We start from the raw sequence: 17,981 nt of genomic DNA, 5'->3' as shown, positions 1-17,981 counted from the left end.
CCTGGCAATGTCACTGGGCTGGTAATCCAGAGACCCAGGCTACTGTTCTGGGGACATCGGTTCAAATCCCATCATGGCAGCCGGTTTGAAAATTTAGTTAATAAGATCTGGAATTGAAAACTAGTCTCAGTAATGGTGGCTGTGAAACTATCGTCGATTGCCATTAAAAATCTACCTGGTTCACTTATGTTCTTTAGGGAAGGAAATCTGCCCTCCTTACTTGTCTGGCCTACATGTGACTCCAGGACCACAGCAATGTGGTTGATTCTGAAACTGACTAGCAAGCCACTCAGTTCAAGGACAATTAGGGATGGGGAACAAGGCCCACATCCCATTAAAGAACAAATTCAGAAAAAAAAACACTTTTGAGCTCCTGGTCCATAAGCGTGTAAGTGTCTACACATGTGTTTTTCTTCAATGAGATGAGAGTTTTTGCCCCTACTATTCTTTATACATAGTGTTCCAGAACCTTATCACCCTGTTGAAAAATAAATGACTACTCTTCTGGTTCCTCTAGTCTCTCCGCAAATTAGTTTAAATCCATGTCCCCAATTATTGATCTCCCGTTTAGCAGAAGTAGGTCCTTCCTAGTGTAACGATTTTAATTAGGGAATTGAGGTTGAATATTTTGAATAGGATGGGAATAGAAGGATACGGTGCCTGGAAGGGTAAAGGGTTTTAGTTCAGTCGGGCAGCATGGTCGGTGCAGGCTTGGAGGGCTGAAGGGCCTGACCCTGTGCTATAATTTTCTTTGTTCTTTGACTGTTTCAGCAGCAGGTGAGCTGACACAGGGTGATATGGGGCCACGTTACAGCAATGGGAAGTCTTAGCGATGGCATAAGTATGAGATCAGAAGATCATCCCTGAGTCAAACCTGACACAAGGACTGTGAACAGACTGACTTAATCTCAGACCATTGCCAGGGAGAGAACAAAGAATTAAAGAGTACAAAGAAAATTACAGCATAGGAGCAGGCCCTTCGGTCCTCCAAGCCTGCACCGACCATGCTGCCTGGCTGACCCTTTCAGGGACCATATCCCTCTATTCCCACCCTGTTCATGTATTTGTCAAGACACTCCTTAAAAGTCACTAGTGTTTCTGCTTCCACTACCTCCCTCGGCAACGAGTTCCAGGCACCCACTACTCTCTGTGTAAAAAATCCACCTAGTAAATCTCCATTAAACCTTGCCTCTTGCATCCTAAACCTGTGCCCCCTGGTAATTGACTCTTCCGCCCTGGGAAAAAGCTTCTGACTATCCACTCTGTCCATGCCCCTCATAATCTTGTAGACATCTATCAGGTCGCCCCTCAACCTCCATCGTTCCAGTGAGAACAAACCAAGTTTCTCCAACCTCCCCTCATAGCTAATGCTCTCCATACAGGCAACATCCTGGTAAATCTTTTCTGTACCCTCTCCAAAGCCTCTACATCCTTCTGGTAGCATGGTGACCAGAATTGAACCCTATAATCCAAGTGCGCCCTAACTAAGGTTCTATAAAGCTGCAACATGACTTGCCAATTTTTAAACTCAATGCCGCAGCCAATGAAGGCAAGCATGCTGTATGCCTTCTTGACTACCTTCTCCATCTGCAGTGCCACTTTCAGCGACCTGTGTACACCTAGACCCCTTTGCCTATCAACACTCTTAAGGGTTCTGTCATTTACTGTATATTTCCTATCTATATTAGACCTTCCAAAATGCATTACCTCACATTTGTCTGGATTAAACCCCATCTGCCATCTCTCCGCCCAAGTCTCCAACCGATCCAAATCCTGCTGCATCCTCTGACGGTCCTCAATGCTCTCCCCAAATCCACCAACCTTTGTGAGGTCTGCAAACTTACTAAGCAAACCAGTTACTTTTTTCTGCAAATCACTTATATATATCAAAACAGCAAAGGTCCCAGCACTGATCCCTGAGGAATGCCACTTCTCACAGCCCTCCATTCAGAAACGGACCCTTCCACTGCTATCCTCTGCCTTCTTTGACTGAGCCAGTTTTGTATCCACCTTGCTAACTCACCTCTAATCCTATGCGACTTCACCTTCTGCACCAGTCTGCCATGAGGGACCTTGTCAAAGGCCTTACTGAAGTCCATGTAGACTGCCACTGCCGTATCCTCACCTTCGTCACTTCCTCAAAAAACTCGATCAAGCTCGTGAGACATGAACTCCCTTTCACAAAACCATGTTGCCTCTCACTAATGCATCCACTTATTTCCAAGTGGGAGTAAATCGTGTCTTGGAAGAATCCTCTCCAATAATTTCCCTACCACTGATGTAAGGCTCACAGGCCTGTAATTACCTGGATTATTCTTGCTACCCTTCTTAAACAAAGGAACAACATTGGCCATCTTCCAATCCTCTGGATCCTCCCCTATCGCCAGTGATTTCTCTCAAGGCCCAAGCAATTTCCTCCCTCGCCTCTCTCAGTATTCTGCGGTATATCTCATCAGGCCCTGGGGACTTGTCTACCTTAATGTTTCTTAAGAACCCTAATACCTCCTCCTTTTTGATCTCAACATGAGGGATGGTGGTAGTAGCTAGTGAACGGAGTTTGCAGTGGGGATTGAAAACAATGGTTTCTGTCTTCCAAAAATTTATTTGCAAGAGACTTCTGCTCAACCTGTACTGGGTGTCAGAAAAGCAGGTGGATTGGCCATGGGAAATTGCCCTTTAGTGTCCTAAGATTGTAACTTAGATGGATTAGCCATGGGAAATGTGTGGGATTACAGAGATAGGATGGGGGAAAGAGTCTGGGTAAGATATTCTGTCAGAGAGTCAGTACAGACTTGATGGACTGAATGGCCTCTTCTGACTGTAGTGATTCTATAATTTATAAAACAGGAATAGCATATTTGCATAATGAGTGATGAGTGCTTGAGGTAGAAACCCTATCAATAATGGAAAGGCAAAGAGTTGAAGGGAACTGGGAACAAAATTAAACACCATCCTGAACTGAACAGACAACATGGCCTGTTTCTGTATTGCAATGTTTATTCCTATCTACGCTGTAATATCCCAACAATCATCCCACAAATCATGCAACATGTTCATCCATTCATTGTGTGAAAACCGACAAACGTGTGAACTTAATTGTGTGATGTTTACCTGAATTTCTCTTATCCGGTTTGTAGCCATCATTCAACGCATCTTCAAGATCGCTGTCTGAAAGGTTAGAGGTACCTACACATCGCAAGAAGACGGTATCATTGTTAAATACATAGGAACGTAATCCAGAATCAGGTATCTAAATGCAATTAATACCCTAGGGTTTAAACGCTTCAATCGCCCCACAATAATTCAGGAATTTGTGCTTAGCTGCTAAAGGCAAGTGGAGTTTGCCCAGTTAAAATGCTCAGGTGGGTTGACACTTGGAGATTAGGTCACCTCATCATGAAAATTAGATCCAGTGTATGTTCTAAACATGCCCACAGTGTTCATTCCAAATCATTTTATGGACCTTCCAACCCAGGAGAAGATGTTGACGTACGAGAGAACATCAGCAAGAGACTAGCACTCATTAAAGGGATAAATGGTGTTGGAAAAAGGGACAGCTCCTTAATTACACTCTCCCATCTCCCTCGCCAAGAACACTGGTGTCAACTTGCTGTCAACATATCTTTCAAATCAAATTGATTGATGGGTTAATGTTGCGCATGTGATAGCAGGAGTCGGATAATTCGCAAATGATTGAATGGAATCTTATCCAAAAAGTGACAGACATGTTGCAGTTCAGGCCAAACCTGCTTAGAACTAAGCTGTCAAAACACGTCAACATTGAACAACCTTTGGAAAGGAAAAAAGCTAAAATGATGTGTTCTTTACTGTACAGCAAACTAATGATTTCCTGGATCAATGCTAGGCTGGGATATCTCTGCAATTTCATAGCATTCATAGAGCTACCTGATGGCAGGGGACATGAAGTTTATCTCATGTCACTTTAAATTGACGTAACCTGTTAATCTCATCCGAAAAAAAAATCTAACGTACAGCAGGTAACCGAGTAGACGGGATTGTTTTACTGTGATCGCCTTCTGTTTTGATACGGTTCAGGTAAAACTGGAATGAATATCATTTGAGATTCCTCACGGATATGACACAAAGTGTGTCCCAGTCTGGATTCCAGCTCATTGCTTTTCTTTCAATTTATTCTCTTTTTATATCCATTTTTGAATGTTACAACTTAATTTTGGCTAGACTGAAATAGAGATGTCTCAGACACTCTCTGATCTAATGTTTTGAGACTGAGAGAGATATGCAAGCCCAGGGCAAATCCCTGGTATCGGTGCAAAATAACATCAGCATAGGGATCTGTGACTATTAGCATACTGGCTAGCAGATGTCTGTGCTGAGTCTGCGTGGGTTTCCTCTGGGTGCTCCGATTTCGTCCCACAGTCCAAAGATGTGCAGGTTCGGTTGATTGGCCAAGGTAAATTGCCCCTTAGTGTCAGGGTGGCTAGAAGGGTAAACATGTAGGGTTACGGGGATATGGCCTGGATGGGAATGTTGTCGGTGCAGACTCGATGGGCCAAATGGCCTCCTTCTGCACTGTGGGGATTCTATGTCCCTGGAGCCAGATGATCTAAATGATCATTTGCTTTAATCTCGTAGCAAATTAGTATTTCACCAGGGGTAGAGAAACATCACGTATGCAACACTGCTAACACTGAATTGTTCTCGCGGATAATCCACTCAGGCTCAGGGTGAGCTTATGGATTTTACTTCCAAACTTCCAGTTGCGAATTGAGTTGAGTGTTATGGAAATCATAACAACATAGGGCAGCACAGTGTTAGCACTGCTGCCTCACAGCAGTGTTTGATTCCTGGTTTGGGTCACTGTCTGTGCGGAGTCCGCACGTAGTCCCCATGTCTGCATGGGTTTCCTCCGGGTGCTCCGGCTTCCTCCCACAGTCCAAAGATGTGCAGGTTAGGTTGATTGGCCGTGCTAAATTGCCCCTTAGTGTCAGGGGATTAGCAGGGCAAATATGCGGGGGTTACGGGGATAGAGTCTGGGTGGGATTGTGGTCGGTGCAGACTTGATGGGCCAAATGGCCTCCCTCTGCACTGCAGGGATTCTATGATTCTATAGCAATCATAACAAATTTATAATAATTTTGGGGTTGGGGAAAAAGAGGGAGGGGACGATCCATATACTTCAAGTCCTGAGGCTGGGACAGGATGTGTGGTCCAATCTCCTATTCCAATTGGGATTGGGGCAGGGGGCAGCATTGGCTGCTTTTACAATAATATTTGGGGCTTGAATCGTTGGAAAGGGGTAATCCCTGTGGGCGAGGAATCTTTTATTTTTGAGGAATGTCTGTGTCACTGAAATAGACATTTCAGAATGACTTAGCTGCATTTTTGAGTGCTGGTTGTCTCTGTGTTTTTTGTAACCAGAAGCTTCTGGGTTTTTTCAGTGACAATCCTAAATTTTTACTGGGGGGGGGTGAAAATTTAATCAAAACATTTTCACGTTTGTCATAAGGAAAGTGCAATTCGGAGAAAGAGGAGGAAAAAGACGTCATAAAGCCATGCACACCAGCCCCGGTAACATCTGCAAAATTCAGCTGCACCGAGGGAAACTATATCAAAGGTAGATTCTGGTGGAACTGCGCAGTCATGCAAGGCTGCTTTTAAATAACATTTCATTAATAGTACAAAGAGAATGCAATATTTAAATTTCTTTTATTAAGCAGATTATTTGTAGACCAGAAAGAAGAGTGCTGTTAATAGGCACGCACTGTTTGTAGAGAGGCAAGGAGGTTCTGTGGAGATCAGAGGTCAGGATGCTAATTCAGAATGCAGTGAGTGACAGGAGACTGCGACCGGCTGTGACTAAAGCTGGATGATCCAGAGATGCCCAAGGACATGGTGTCTGGGCAGCCTCGCAAAGGAAAACCTCTCTGAGCCTGAGTTAAGCTGAGCGTACAGCCAGGAGATGTAATACTCAAATCCTGCTCTGAGACTATAATATTCTGTTTGTGAAACGCTCTGCTGGCATTAGGTGGCACTGCCTTCCATATGTATCCTTAATCCTTTTAGGCACTAAAGCACCACTGTGCTGGCACTGAAATAATGCATTTGGTCCAATTCTGTGGCAAGCTATTAGACTGTAACGGACTTGCATAAGCACACACTAGGTGGTCAGTATGAATGGGCACAGATCAAAACCTAGCAGCGAGATCAACAGAAACCATGAACTGAATCATTTCTGTGTTATCTGGTTTTAAGTGGTATCCAACAAATTTCTATTCAGTGGATCTTTAGAGAGCAGGCAACGATTCTAAGCATGTTGCTGATATTTGCACGATGCATTGAATCTCAAAAACCTTTACAAGTTTCAGCCCCCGGTTGACAATGTGGGTGTGAGTCTGCTGTCCCCAGTCCAACAAATGATTTCAACAGCCAGATATTTTTGATAGCTAAGGCTTATGTCCGTCAGTCAGTATTGTTGTTCAGCCAGGGTTCACGAACAAAATGTTTATTTTGTGAACCAGCGTCAGAATGTGTCATGATGTTAAGGTTGCAAGTCAGCTATTGTCAGGAACAAATCCATTTCAGATTTTCTGAAACTGCGTGTGGCATTGGGTGGCACGGTGGCAGTGGGCAGCACTGCTGCCTCACAGTGCCAGGGCCCTGGGTTCAATTCCAGCTTCTGGTAACTATCTGTGTAGAGTTTGCACATTCTCCCTCCCTTGTCTGTGTGGGTTTCTTCCTGGTGCTCCAGTTTCCTCCCACAGTCCAAATGTATGTGGGTTAGATGGATTGGCCATGCTAAATTGCACCTTAGTGTCCAAAATGTGAAGTTCAGGGGATTAGTGGAGCAAATATGTGGGGTAATGGGAATGGGTGCGGGTAAGATGCTCTTTCAGAGATTCGGTGTAGACGTGATGGGCCGAATGGCCTCCTTCTGCACTGCATTCCATTTATGTCAGTGTGACATTGAAGAATTTTTTTTTGAGGCATGTTCTTTGCAATTGTAAGTAGACCGTTTCAGTTTTTTTCTTCATTGTTGCTGGGCCATCTGCTGGAAGTCCTTTTATTGCTACTTCAATGGCTTAAATGGGGATTTGTTTATTTTTACACCGGGATCTTTTATGACCCTGCACTGTGAAGGGGGAGGATTGATTGACAAGTCAAAATCAGGTGGTTCCACCCCAGGAAAATATTTAAGGATTCATTTTCAGTTTTAGTTTAGAAGGGGGAGGACATCAGATTGAAAGCAGTGTTTCTTTCTCTCTGGTATTATAGAGTCTGCTGGCTAGCAGGAAACAAGTCTCCTGGCATTCCTGGAGTGAAGTATCTGCTATTAGTGTTGGCTGGCCTAGAGTCTCTCTCTCCCTGGCGTTTTGGGAAGCTGTTCTGACTTTAAACTGTTCTGGGCATATATCCAGAGAGCTACTAGAAGTTACAAGGCTGGGAAGTCAGGATTTCAATTCTCCACCCAAAGGTTTAAGTTCAAGCATCGTGTGAACATTCATTTTTTATGTACTAAACCCATGGCATGGGTTTTTGTTTATGGCATTTGTTTCATTGGAACAGTTTTTAGCTATTAAGGTTTATACGATATCATGGGGTTTTTTGTTTGCAATTGGTAAAAGTTATTGCCAATTTTTTTCTATACATGTTAACTGTACACTTAAATAAACTTTGTTTGATAAAAGCTCCCTAGTGGGTCATTTGACTCAAGGCTGGAGTGAAACATCTCATGCTCACTCTAGCCAAATTCAAAGTGTAAAATTAATGGTCGAAGTGGACCTCATAAAACACTTTGGAGTTTCTGACCTGACCTATAACAATCAGTGTAATATAATTTTCAAGACTCACTGACTGTCTGAGTCTGAGGGGGAGAATTCCTCGTGATGATTTAGATGGCTAGTAGGTGCAGTGACCATATTGCTTGGCTATCAAGCTATGGTTGATCATTGGCTAGTTGTTGTCAGTGTGAAGACATTTTTGTTACTAAAAAGTGCTCAGGTGTCATGAGAAAACACTGCTGGCTGCCTCAAGAACTCTGGCTCAGTGTATCACATCAGATTTTTAGGCTTCTGTTTGGTTTGACCCAGTTCTGGATGGATCATCCAACTCTCGTGACAGCCTTCTTACCCATTCATTTACCTCCTTTCGGTTTGTCATTCCCTTTGGAGCCTGGAACAGAAGGGTGATCTGTTGGACAGACAGACACTCTTTAGCTAAGAGCAACAAAACACGAAAAGGAATACTCATCACACTGTCTCCAGTGACTCTTTCACAGGTGTGAAGTGGAGATGCTGGCATTGGACCAGGGTGGGCACAGTAAGAAGTCTCGCTACACCAGGTTAAAAGTCCAACAGGTTTATTTGGAATCAGGAGCTTTTGGAGCTTGACATAATGCTGGTACACAATTCCTGTTTCATATGTGGAGAGCAGAATGAACAGGGTTATTACATTATGGACTGATCCTTTGGTAGGTAGACTCACTCCTCTTTTTTCTGATGTTTGCAGTCTGCTGAAAGCTACACTAGTATTGGCAATTCTTTCATCTGCCTTGTCGTCCATGTAGACAGATCGAGAGAGCGTGCTGCCGAGATAAGCAAACTTATTCATTGTTGGTCACGGACCGAAACCTCGGGGCTTCAGTTCTCTTCAGGCCGATCGTTTGAACAAACTTGCTGCATGCACTGAGAGACTAAGTCCACAAATAATCGCATGTCCAGCTCTGAATCAGCTACAGACATCAGCTATCTGTCAAACTGTGAAGTGTATCTTTGACAACCTTGGTCTTTGCCTTAGTTTGAACAGTTTCCCTTCCATTCGGTACCAGGTGAAAGTGCATTATTATATTTCCATCTAACAATTGGCAAGTGGTTTCCATGCAGAGGTCCTGATGCAAAAACTTTAATTTTTGATTTGAATATTTTTCAAATTTAATCTCTATGGAATGACAATGCACTGATACCAAACAGACTTTGAACGTCAAGAACTATATGGTAGCAGATACTTTGTTCCTTACCTGGGTCACTTTTACCTCCCTTGCCATGGCTGTCATCATTATCATCAACAATGGCATCCAACAAGTCAAAGTCATTCGGGTCTAGAGGTACAAAGGAAACCCATTCAAAAGAAATCCAGTAAGTGAGCTTGCAAAGTGGGAATTTAAACAAACCCAGAGATTTCTTGATCCATTAAAGAAAGGACCTCCAAGGTTAGGATCTCTGGACTATTGGCTGAACCATGTGGACATTGGTGTCAAGATAAGAAGATTAGTGAGATTAGCAAAGCTGCATTTCATGGACTAGAGGGCATAGGTTTAAGGTCAGAGGGGAGAGATACAAAAGTGTCCAGAGGGGCAATTTTTTTCCACACAGAGGTTGGTGAGTGTCTGGAACAAGCTGCCAGAGGTAGTAGTAGAGGCGGGTACAATTTTGTCTTTTAAAAAGCATTTTGACAGTTACATGGGTACGATGGGTCTAGAGGGAAATGGGCCAAATGCAGCAATTGGGATTATCTTAGGGGTTTAAGAAAAAGGGTGGCAATGGACAAGTTGGGCCAAAGGGCCTGTTTCCAGGCTGTAAACCTCTACGATACTGCTGAGGCAGGATCCACCACCTGAATCAGGCTGGAAGCATGGTCCAAGCAGAGAGCAAGAATAGGTACCGGTGTGGAGGGACAATGGTTAACACTGCTGCCTCACAGTGCTGGGGCACGGGTTCGATTCCCAGCTTGGGTCACTGTCAGTGCGGAGTCTGCACGTACTCCCCGTGTCTGCGTGGGTTTCCTCCGGGTGCTCCGGTTTCCTTCCACAGTCCAAAAGACATGCTGGTTAGGTGCAGTGCCCATGCTAAATTCTCCCCTAGTGTACCCGAACAGGTGCCGAAGTGTGGCGACCAGGGAATTTTCACAGTAACTTCATTGCAGTGTTAGTGTAAGCCAGCTTGTGACGCTAATAAATAAATAAGCTTCAACACCCCTCTACAACCAATTAAAAAACAGCTAATCTTATGGTCCACTGAAATTACTCCCATCCCTCACTGCTTTACAATTGAAAGATTTGGAAAGGAACTTACCAACGTTGCCCTTTTGTGGTTTCTTGGTTTTTTGAGGAGTTGGAGTTGGATCAATCAAATCCCATAAGCTAAAATCACCTGTAGAAACAAAGAGGAAGTTGAGGGGGTTGAGCTATGAGGAGAGGCTGAATAAACTAGGCTTGTACTCGTTAGAGTTTAGAAGAATGAGGGGAGATCTCATTGAGACGTATGAGATGATGAATGGGATGGATAGGATAGAGGTGGAGAGACTCTTCCCGCTCAGAAAGGACAGTAGGACTAGGGGGCACAGCCTCAAGATAAAGGGGGGGCGGTTTAGAACGGAGTTGAGGAGGAACTTCTTCACTCAAAGGGTGGTGAATCTCTGGAATTCTCTGCCCGATGAAGTGGTGGAGGCTACCTCGCTAAATATTTTTAAGACGCAGGTTGATGGGTTTTTGATAAGAGAGGGGATTAAGGGTTATGGGGAGAGGGCGGGAATGTGGAACTGAGCCACGACAGATCAGCCATGATCTTATTGAATGGCGGGGCAGGTTCGAAGGGCTAGATGGCCCACTCCTGCTCCTATTTCTTATGCTCTTATGTACTTGTGTGGTCCGACAATCACCGTTACTGAGACTAAGCAGGAAAAAACAACACAGAGTCATCGAGGTTTACAGCATGGAAACAGGCCCTTCAGCCTAACTTTTCCATGCTGCCCCCTTTTTTCTTTTAAAACTGCTAAGCTTGCCCCGATTGCCTGCGTTTGGCCCCTATCCCACTGTACCCGTCTGGAGCAAAACTGCAGCTTTGGTAAAACAAGCAGAAGAATTCAAGGAAAGACAAAAGCGCGAGATTAGGCAGTGAAAGTTGAGTGGGATCCAGTGATCCGGGCCAGTCTATTCACCCTGTGTTTAGCTCCCTGTAGAATGGCAATTACTTGAGCTGTATTAGCAGCAGAATATGAATAGTTTTGGAGGTTATCCAGTCTCTTTTGTACAGCTAAGTTGATTTAGAGATGGACTTTCTTCAACTGGAGCACAAGTTAAAAGAAAACCTTATTCCAGTTTGTGCTCTGACCTGTGATAAGAACCCGATATTGCTTGCAAGTTCAGCGACAGGCTGACCTGAAACACAAGCTTGTTGCCGCTCCCCATTTAAACCTAATGTTCTGCAATGTAAAGTTCCCTCAAGACAGGGACATCAGAAACAAGTTTTTAACACTAGTGCCGGTCAGGAGGTCATGGGTCAAATCATTGAAGCCCTATAGTACTGAAGGAGGCCATTCTGCCCACTGAATCTGCACCAACAGCAATTCCACCCAGACCTGAACCCCATACATTTACCCGCTCATCCCTCTAATCCGTACACCCCAGGATACTAAAGGGCAATTTAGCATGGCCAATCATCCTAACCAGCGCATCTTTTGAGTGTGGGAGGAAACCAGAGCACCTGGAGGAAACCCATGTAGACACAGGGAGAATGTGTAGATTCCGCACAGCTAGTGATCCAAGCTGGAAAGCAAACTCAGGTCCCTGGAGGTGTGAAGCGGCAGTGCTAAACACTGTGCCACCCCTCAAGTCTCACTCTCAAGAGCTGAAAGCATAAATTTCTGCTGAAACTGGGTGGAATCTTTGGAGATGTTGAGGGACTTGGCGGGCAGTTGGAGAGCTGGCAAGAGCGCCACATTGCCTCTGCACAGGAAGGCGTCCTGCACCATGCCAATCAGATACTTGACAGCCTAGAGGTGGGCTTTCCCTTGGGATCAAAGGCCCCGCAGGTATAAACTTCACCCTTCACCTGCCAAGAACTGCCTGTATCTGAGATGCCACAGCAGTTGCCAGGTCAACACTGACCTGATCACTGCTGGCACAGAATCATCACTGAATCCCAGGCCAGGGATGACTGATAGCAGGGATGAGAGAGGGATAGGGTGGTGACGCAGTGGTGAGGTCGTAGGGGTGGAGGCGGGAGAGAGGTGGGATGATTGTCCCAGGGTTTTGCGGGGTGGGGGGGGGGGGGGGGGTGGTGGTCACGGGTGGGGGTAGGAGTAGGGTTGGGTGATTGAGCTTTTGGGGTACACAGGGTTTGGGGTATGTAATAAAAGTAGGGGGGCACGGAGTGTGGCACATCGAGCTTTTTGAATAAGGGAACGTCCCCACCCTCAGTGAGCCCGCCAGCAAACACATCTTGTTATGGTCCCCATAGAGGGAGTCCATCTCCTGCTACTAGCCTAATACCAGCAACAAGTGGGCATTAATTACTCAATTAATTGGCAGTGGGACAGGAAGGCTCTCATTGAAACTAGAAGCAGGAGCAGGCCATTCAGCCCTTTGAGCCTGCCCCACCATTCGTTATGATTATGGCTGATCATCAAATTCAATATCCTGATTTCCATATTGACAGGCCTTCCCGCCATGGACTTGATTGGGGTCAAAGTGGAAAAAAGGGGAAGTGCCTATCCCCACTCTGCTGCCTAGTTTTTAAAAAATCATCCATGGGATGTGGGTACGAGTCAACATTTATTGCCCTTGAGCTGAATGGGGTTAGGCTATTTCAGAGGCAATTAAGAGTCAACCACAATGTGGAGTCACATGGAGGCCAGACCAGATAAGGACAGCAGGTTTCCTTTCCTAAAGGACATTAATGAATCCGATGGGTTTTTCTGACAATGTTTCCACGGTCACCATTAGACTTTCAATCCCACATTTTTACAAAATTCCTATTTCGCCATCTGTTTCAAACCCCGGGTCTCCAGAGCATTACTCTGGGTTGTCTAGATTATATATTGTCAATCCAGTGACAATACCACTACACTACTGCCCTTAAATATCTCATCACCAAACTCACCGTGGAGGTGTCTGTGGGGTGCAGCATTGTCAGACATGCTGTGGGTGGGTGTGATGTTAAATTAATGCCTCATTTACCAAGTCAAGTGGACATAACAGATTTCATTGTAAATTCTGAAGAACAATGGAGCTTGTCTTTTGATGCACATCTGTTTGCATATTGCTTGTTTCCCTGCATTGTAACATTGATTACAATTCAAAAAATAAACGTACCACATTGCAGAGCGATTCAGACACAATGTCCTGATGTTATGAAGCAAACACAGATTCTTTCTTGGTCACTCATTTATTTATTTTTATTCATTTGTGGGACAAGAGCGTCACTGGCTAGCCAGCATTTATTGCCCATCCCTTGTTGCCCTTGGAGGGCAGTTGAGAATCAACCACATTGCTCTGGAGTCACATATAGGCCAGACCAGGTAAGGACAGTAGATTTCTTCCCCTAAAGGACATTAGTGAACCAGATGCATTTTTCTGACAATTGGCAATGGTTTCATGGTCATCAGTAGATTCATAATTCCAGATAATTTTGTTCCACTAAATTCAAATTGCATCATGTGCCGTGACGGGATTTGAACCCGGGTCTCCCAAACATGAGCTGAGTTTCTGGATTAATTGTCCAGTGACAATACCACTAGGCCATCACCAATACAAGGACAGTTAATTGTTTTTAAAAATTCCATGGAAAGGATAAATAGATAAAACTCTTCACAGTTCTCAGCAGAGGGGACAAATAGCACAAGGGACTACAAAAGATCGTGAATGTAACCCAATCCAGCACGCAAACCAGCCTCCCATCCGTTGACTCTGTCTACACTTCCCGCTGCCTCGGCAAAGCAGCCAGCATAATTAAGGACCCCGGACTTTCTCTCTTTCACCTTCTTCCGTCGGGAAGAAGGTACAAAAGTCTGAGGTCATGCACCAACCGACTCAAGAACAGCTTCTTCCCTGCAGCTGTCAGACTTTTGAATGGATTTACCTTGCATTAGAGTCATAGATGCTTGCAGCATAGAAACAGGCCCTTCAGCCCAATTTATCTATGCTGCCCTTTTTTTTAAAACCCCTAAACTAATCCCAATTGTCCACATTTGGTCCATATCCCTCTATACCCATCTTTCCCATGTAACTATCTAAATACTTCTTAAAAGACAAAATGGTATCCGCCTCTACTACCACCACTGGCAGCTTGTTCCAGACACTCACCACCCTCCGTTTGAAAAAATTGCCCCTCTGGTTAAGTTGATCTTTCTCTACACCCTAGCTATGACTGTAACACTACATTCTGCACTCGCTCGTTTCCTTCTCTATGAATGGTATGCTTTGTCTGTACAGCGTGCAAGAAATAATACTTTTCACTGTATGTTAATATATGTGACAATAAAAAAAATCAAATCAAATCTAAAAAGTGGCAAAAGCACAGGAGCGGTTCATTTTAGAAACTCCTTGATGTTCTGTTGAAATCTGGTCTAAATGCAGGCAGGTGGTGACTGTGTTAGGGCTTTGTAGTTGATGTGGATTAATTAATGAGGTAACAGACTCGCATCCGCAGACAGTCCGTTCCCTTTCCTCCACCAGTTCTGCTCCCAGGCTTAAGCAAGATTAATGAACAAAGGAAAAGGGAGTATTATTTTTCTCCATGTGTAGTAACACACTGATACTCTCCAACAGATGTCACTGCAGAACACTGAATGATGCTTTATGTGACACACGGGTCTTTCATTACCGAATCCACTTAACGTCGGATGAAGTTATTCTTTAATTGTTTAAGTGCTCAAGTATACGTTATTGCCAAGACAACTGACAACAGTCGTTTGTCATTTGTTGTCAGCTCTTCACAATTACAAGGCCACCTGAATGAAAAGCTGACAAGCAAAAGCATTCTCAGTGTTGCAAGCAGCTTGAATTTCCCTCGTCAGTGTTCCTGGACCCAAAGGAAACCTCATCCCGGGATCCAGTGCTTCCAGATCCCAGGATCCTCCTACTGTTGCTCCAAGAACGTGGAAATTTCCAACACATCAACTGGAATGGTCTGGGATTCCCTGATCTATGCATACACTCACAGCCCTCCTGACACCCTCCATGGGTATAGAGGGATATGGACCCCAGTAATCTTCGGTAAGTGTTGTCAGTTGCTAGGACTCCACTTGCATTCTCTTGTGCAGAAACTACATAAACTTCTCCGCCCCTGCAGATATATCTAGAAATACTCAACCTACAGTTTGGGTTCCTCCCTGCGTTCCAGATCCCATCATCTGTGCCAGCGCTACCACCAAAAACAACAAACCCTAACATTTCTCCTGTCCCCCCTGCACTAGCACCCCCCATCCACCCCCAACCCCACACCCAAAAGGAAAAAGCTCACCCCTGTCATTTACACTAGGTCCATCATCATTGCTGCCATTTCAGGGGCTCTCAATGCTCCCAGATCATTGGAACACTCCCAGTCTCAGCTCAAGGTCTTGCTCTGGTATCTTCAGAGATCCCCCTCCCCATCGTCCCAAGAGATCACTCATTCCACCAGTTCTGTTTCTTCAGAATTAGCCGCATTATTCATTGCCTCTTGGAACCAACCACCCAAGTTAGGATAAATGTTGGAACCTCTTCCTGGATCCTGTGCCCACCTCATTCTCCCCCTCCAAACTGTACAGTGTTGCAATAGCTCTGAGGGAGCATCTGCTGCTATTCACTCAAACATAACCACTGCGGATGTTAAAATTCTCAAATATTTAGACGTTGGCGCTACATTCACTGCAAATGATTTTTTCTCTCAGTCACACTCTGATAGCCACCTCTGATGTCCAAATCTTGCCTAAAACCACTACACACTCTCTCACCCTGGTCACTCCCTCAGTATGGTTCTCAGCTCCACTTGATTAAGAGGGAAGCATATTTCACTGTTTATGATGGATAACTAGATCAACCATTCAGGTGGATTGGCCATGCTGAATTATCCCTCAGTGACCAGAGATGTGCAGTTAGGTGGATTAGCCATGTTAAATTGCCCCATAGTGTCCCTGGATGTGCAGGTTAGGCAGACTGGCCACGCTAAATTGCTCCTTAGCGTCCAGAGATGTGCAGGTTAGGTGGATTGGTCATGCTAAATTGCCCCTTAGTTCCAAAGATATGCAGGTTAGGTGGATTAGCCAAAGCTAAGTTGTCCCTTAGTGTCCAGAGATGCGCAGGTTAGGTGGATTGGCCATGCTAAATTGCCTCATAGTGTCCAAAGATGTGCAGGTTTGGGGGATTAGTCAGGGGTTACTGGTATAGGGCGAGGCGAGGGCCTGGATGAGATGCTCGGTCAGAGTGTTGTTGCACATGCAATGGGCTGAATGGTCTCCTTCGGCACTGTAGGAATTCTATCAATTCTTTGATAGGCAGGGGGATTAAGGGTTATGGGGAGAGGGCGGGAAAGTGAAACTGAGCCACGACAGATCAGCCATGATCTTATTGAATGGCAGGGCAGGCTCGAAGGGCTAGATGGCCTACTCCTGCTCCTATTTCTTATGTTCTCATGTTCTTATGAATCCTATCCATGGTGTAGCATTGGGTCCTGCTTTCCATTGCCAAACTGTGCACCACTCCAAGTTGATCAGGAATGCAAGTGGATACAAAAACCCCTGTAGAACAATTTTGACAAGGAACAGAGGAGATAAGCCTGTTGGCCTGGCTAATATGTATTTCTCAATCCACATCACACAAACTGATTAGCTGGTCACATTGCTGTTTGTGGGACTTAGCAGCACTGCTGTGTTACATACATTACAACATGCTAGAGGAAGAATGTCTATGCTTAGACAAAAACACCACCTTATCAAGAGTGGAAGGCAATGGCAACCATCACTGACAAAACACTGCCAAGAAAAAGCCATTTGAGTAGACAATGGGCCCTATTTTACTATTTTGATTCTAAGTGCTGGGCGGACTTGAATCTGGGAATGTTTCAGATCCGACTTTTAGATCAGTTCTCCAGTGCCCCCATACGCACTCTGCATGCAGAAATATCAGCCCTTCCCAATCGTGATGCACAAGCCGCTTAACACTTAGACGCTTAGATAGGGTTGTTAGGAAGGCATACGGTGTCTTGGCGTTTATTGGTAGGGGGATTGAATTTAGGAGCCGCAGCGTCATGTTGCAACTGTACAAAACTCTGGTGCGGCCGCACTTGGAGTATTGTGTGCAGTTCTGGTCCCCACATTATAGGAAGGATGTGGAGGCTTTGGAGAGGGTACAGAGGAGGTTTACCAGGATGTTGCCTGGTATGGAGGGGAGGTCCTATGAGGAGAGACTGAGGGATTTGAGGTTGTTTTCGTTAGAAAGAAGGCAGCTAAGAGGGGACCTTATTGAAACATATAAGATGATAAGGGGTTTAGATAGGGTGGACAGTGATAGCCTTTTTCCTCGGATGGAGAAAGCTAGTGCGAGGGGGCATAGCTTTAAGTTAAGGGGTGGTAGTTATAGGACGGATGTCAGAGGTGGGTTCTTTACCCAGAGAGTGGTGAGGGATTGGAATGCCCTGCCTGCTGCAGTTGTAAATGCGCCTAGTTTGGGGGCGTTTAAGAGATCCGTGGATAGGTTTATGGATGGAAAGGGTTTGGTTTAGGTTAGAGGGTCATTGCTTTTTAACTGGTCGGCGCAACATCGTGGGCCGAAGGGCCTGTTCTGCGCTGTAATGTTCTATGTTCTAACATGCCCAAAACCCTGCAGCTCTGATCGATACCTCCAACTGCGCGTGTGCAGAAAAAAAAGATAGAATGTGGTTCCCCTGCCATATCCCTCCCAGGTTGGATAATGCCTCCTCCTGGCCCCCAGAGACATTGCCCCACACCCACAATATTATTGACCCCCTTACCCTCCAAACACCTGCTACCCCAACCAATCACGGGCCCCTCTCCCACGCTTGCTCTCACTGATCCCAGGTAGAGTGATCCACCATCCCTCTTCTCCCCCACCGATCTCAGGCAGAGTGGCAGCAGACACCCCCTGCTGATCACAGGCAGAGTGGCAGCGGACCCCCCACTGATATCAGGCAGAGTGGCAGCAGACACCCCCTTCACCCCACTACTGATCTCAGGCAATGGCAGCAGACCACTCTTTTTCCCCCACTGATCTCAGGCAGAGTGGCAGC

The 17,981-nt window shown here is 45.2% G+C and overlaps 1 protein-coding gene across 9 annotated transcripts in view; it reads right to left on the bottom strand.

Annotated features, from left to right (window-relative positions):
- cd99l2 (CD99 molecule-like 2) overlaps nt 1-17,981 on the bottom strand; it is a 133,369-nt gene that overhangs the window by 17,023 nt on the left and 98,365 nt on the right. For 8 of the 9 annotated variants that reach the window (XR_013886535.1, XR_013886540.1, XR_013886536.1 and 5 more), the window contains exons 4-7: nt 10,050-10,127; nt 8,996-9,076; nt 8,122-8,169; nt 3,112-3,186 (exon numbers count right to left, since the gene is read on the bottom strand). Coding sequence is in view for 3 of the 9 variants with exons in the window: in XM_080187841.1 (XP_080043967.1) it covers nt 3,112-3,186; nt 8,122-8,169; nt 8,996-9,076; nt 10,050-10,127 (282 nt within the window). In the remaining 6 variants the exon portion in view is untranslated. The remainder of the gene's footprint in view (nt 1-3,111; nt 3,187-8,121; nt 8,170-8,995; nt 9,077-10,049; nt 10,128-17,981) is intronic. The other variant, XR_013886539.1, reaches the window with a different exon arrangement.

Source organism: Carcharhinus amblyrhynchos, chromosome 4 (genome assembly GCF_965287045.1).
Source record: "Carcharhinus amblyrhynchos chromosome 4, sCarAmb.v2.hapA, whole genome shotgun sequence".
Lineage (NCBI taxonomy): Eukaryota > Metazoa > Chordata > Chondrichthyes > Carcharhiniformes > Carcharhinidae > Carcharhinus > Carcharhinus amblyrhynchos.
Note: the sequence above shows the minus strand (reverse complement) of the source record. Positions and strands in the feature narration are given on the sequence as shown.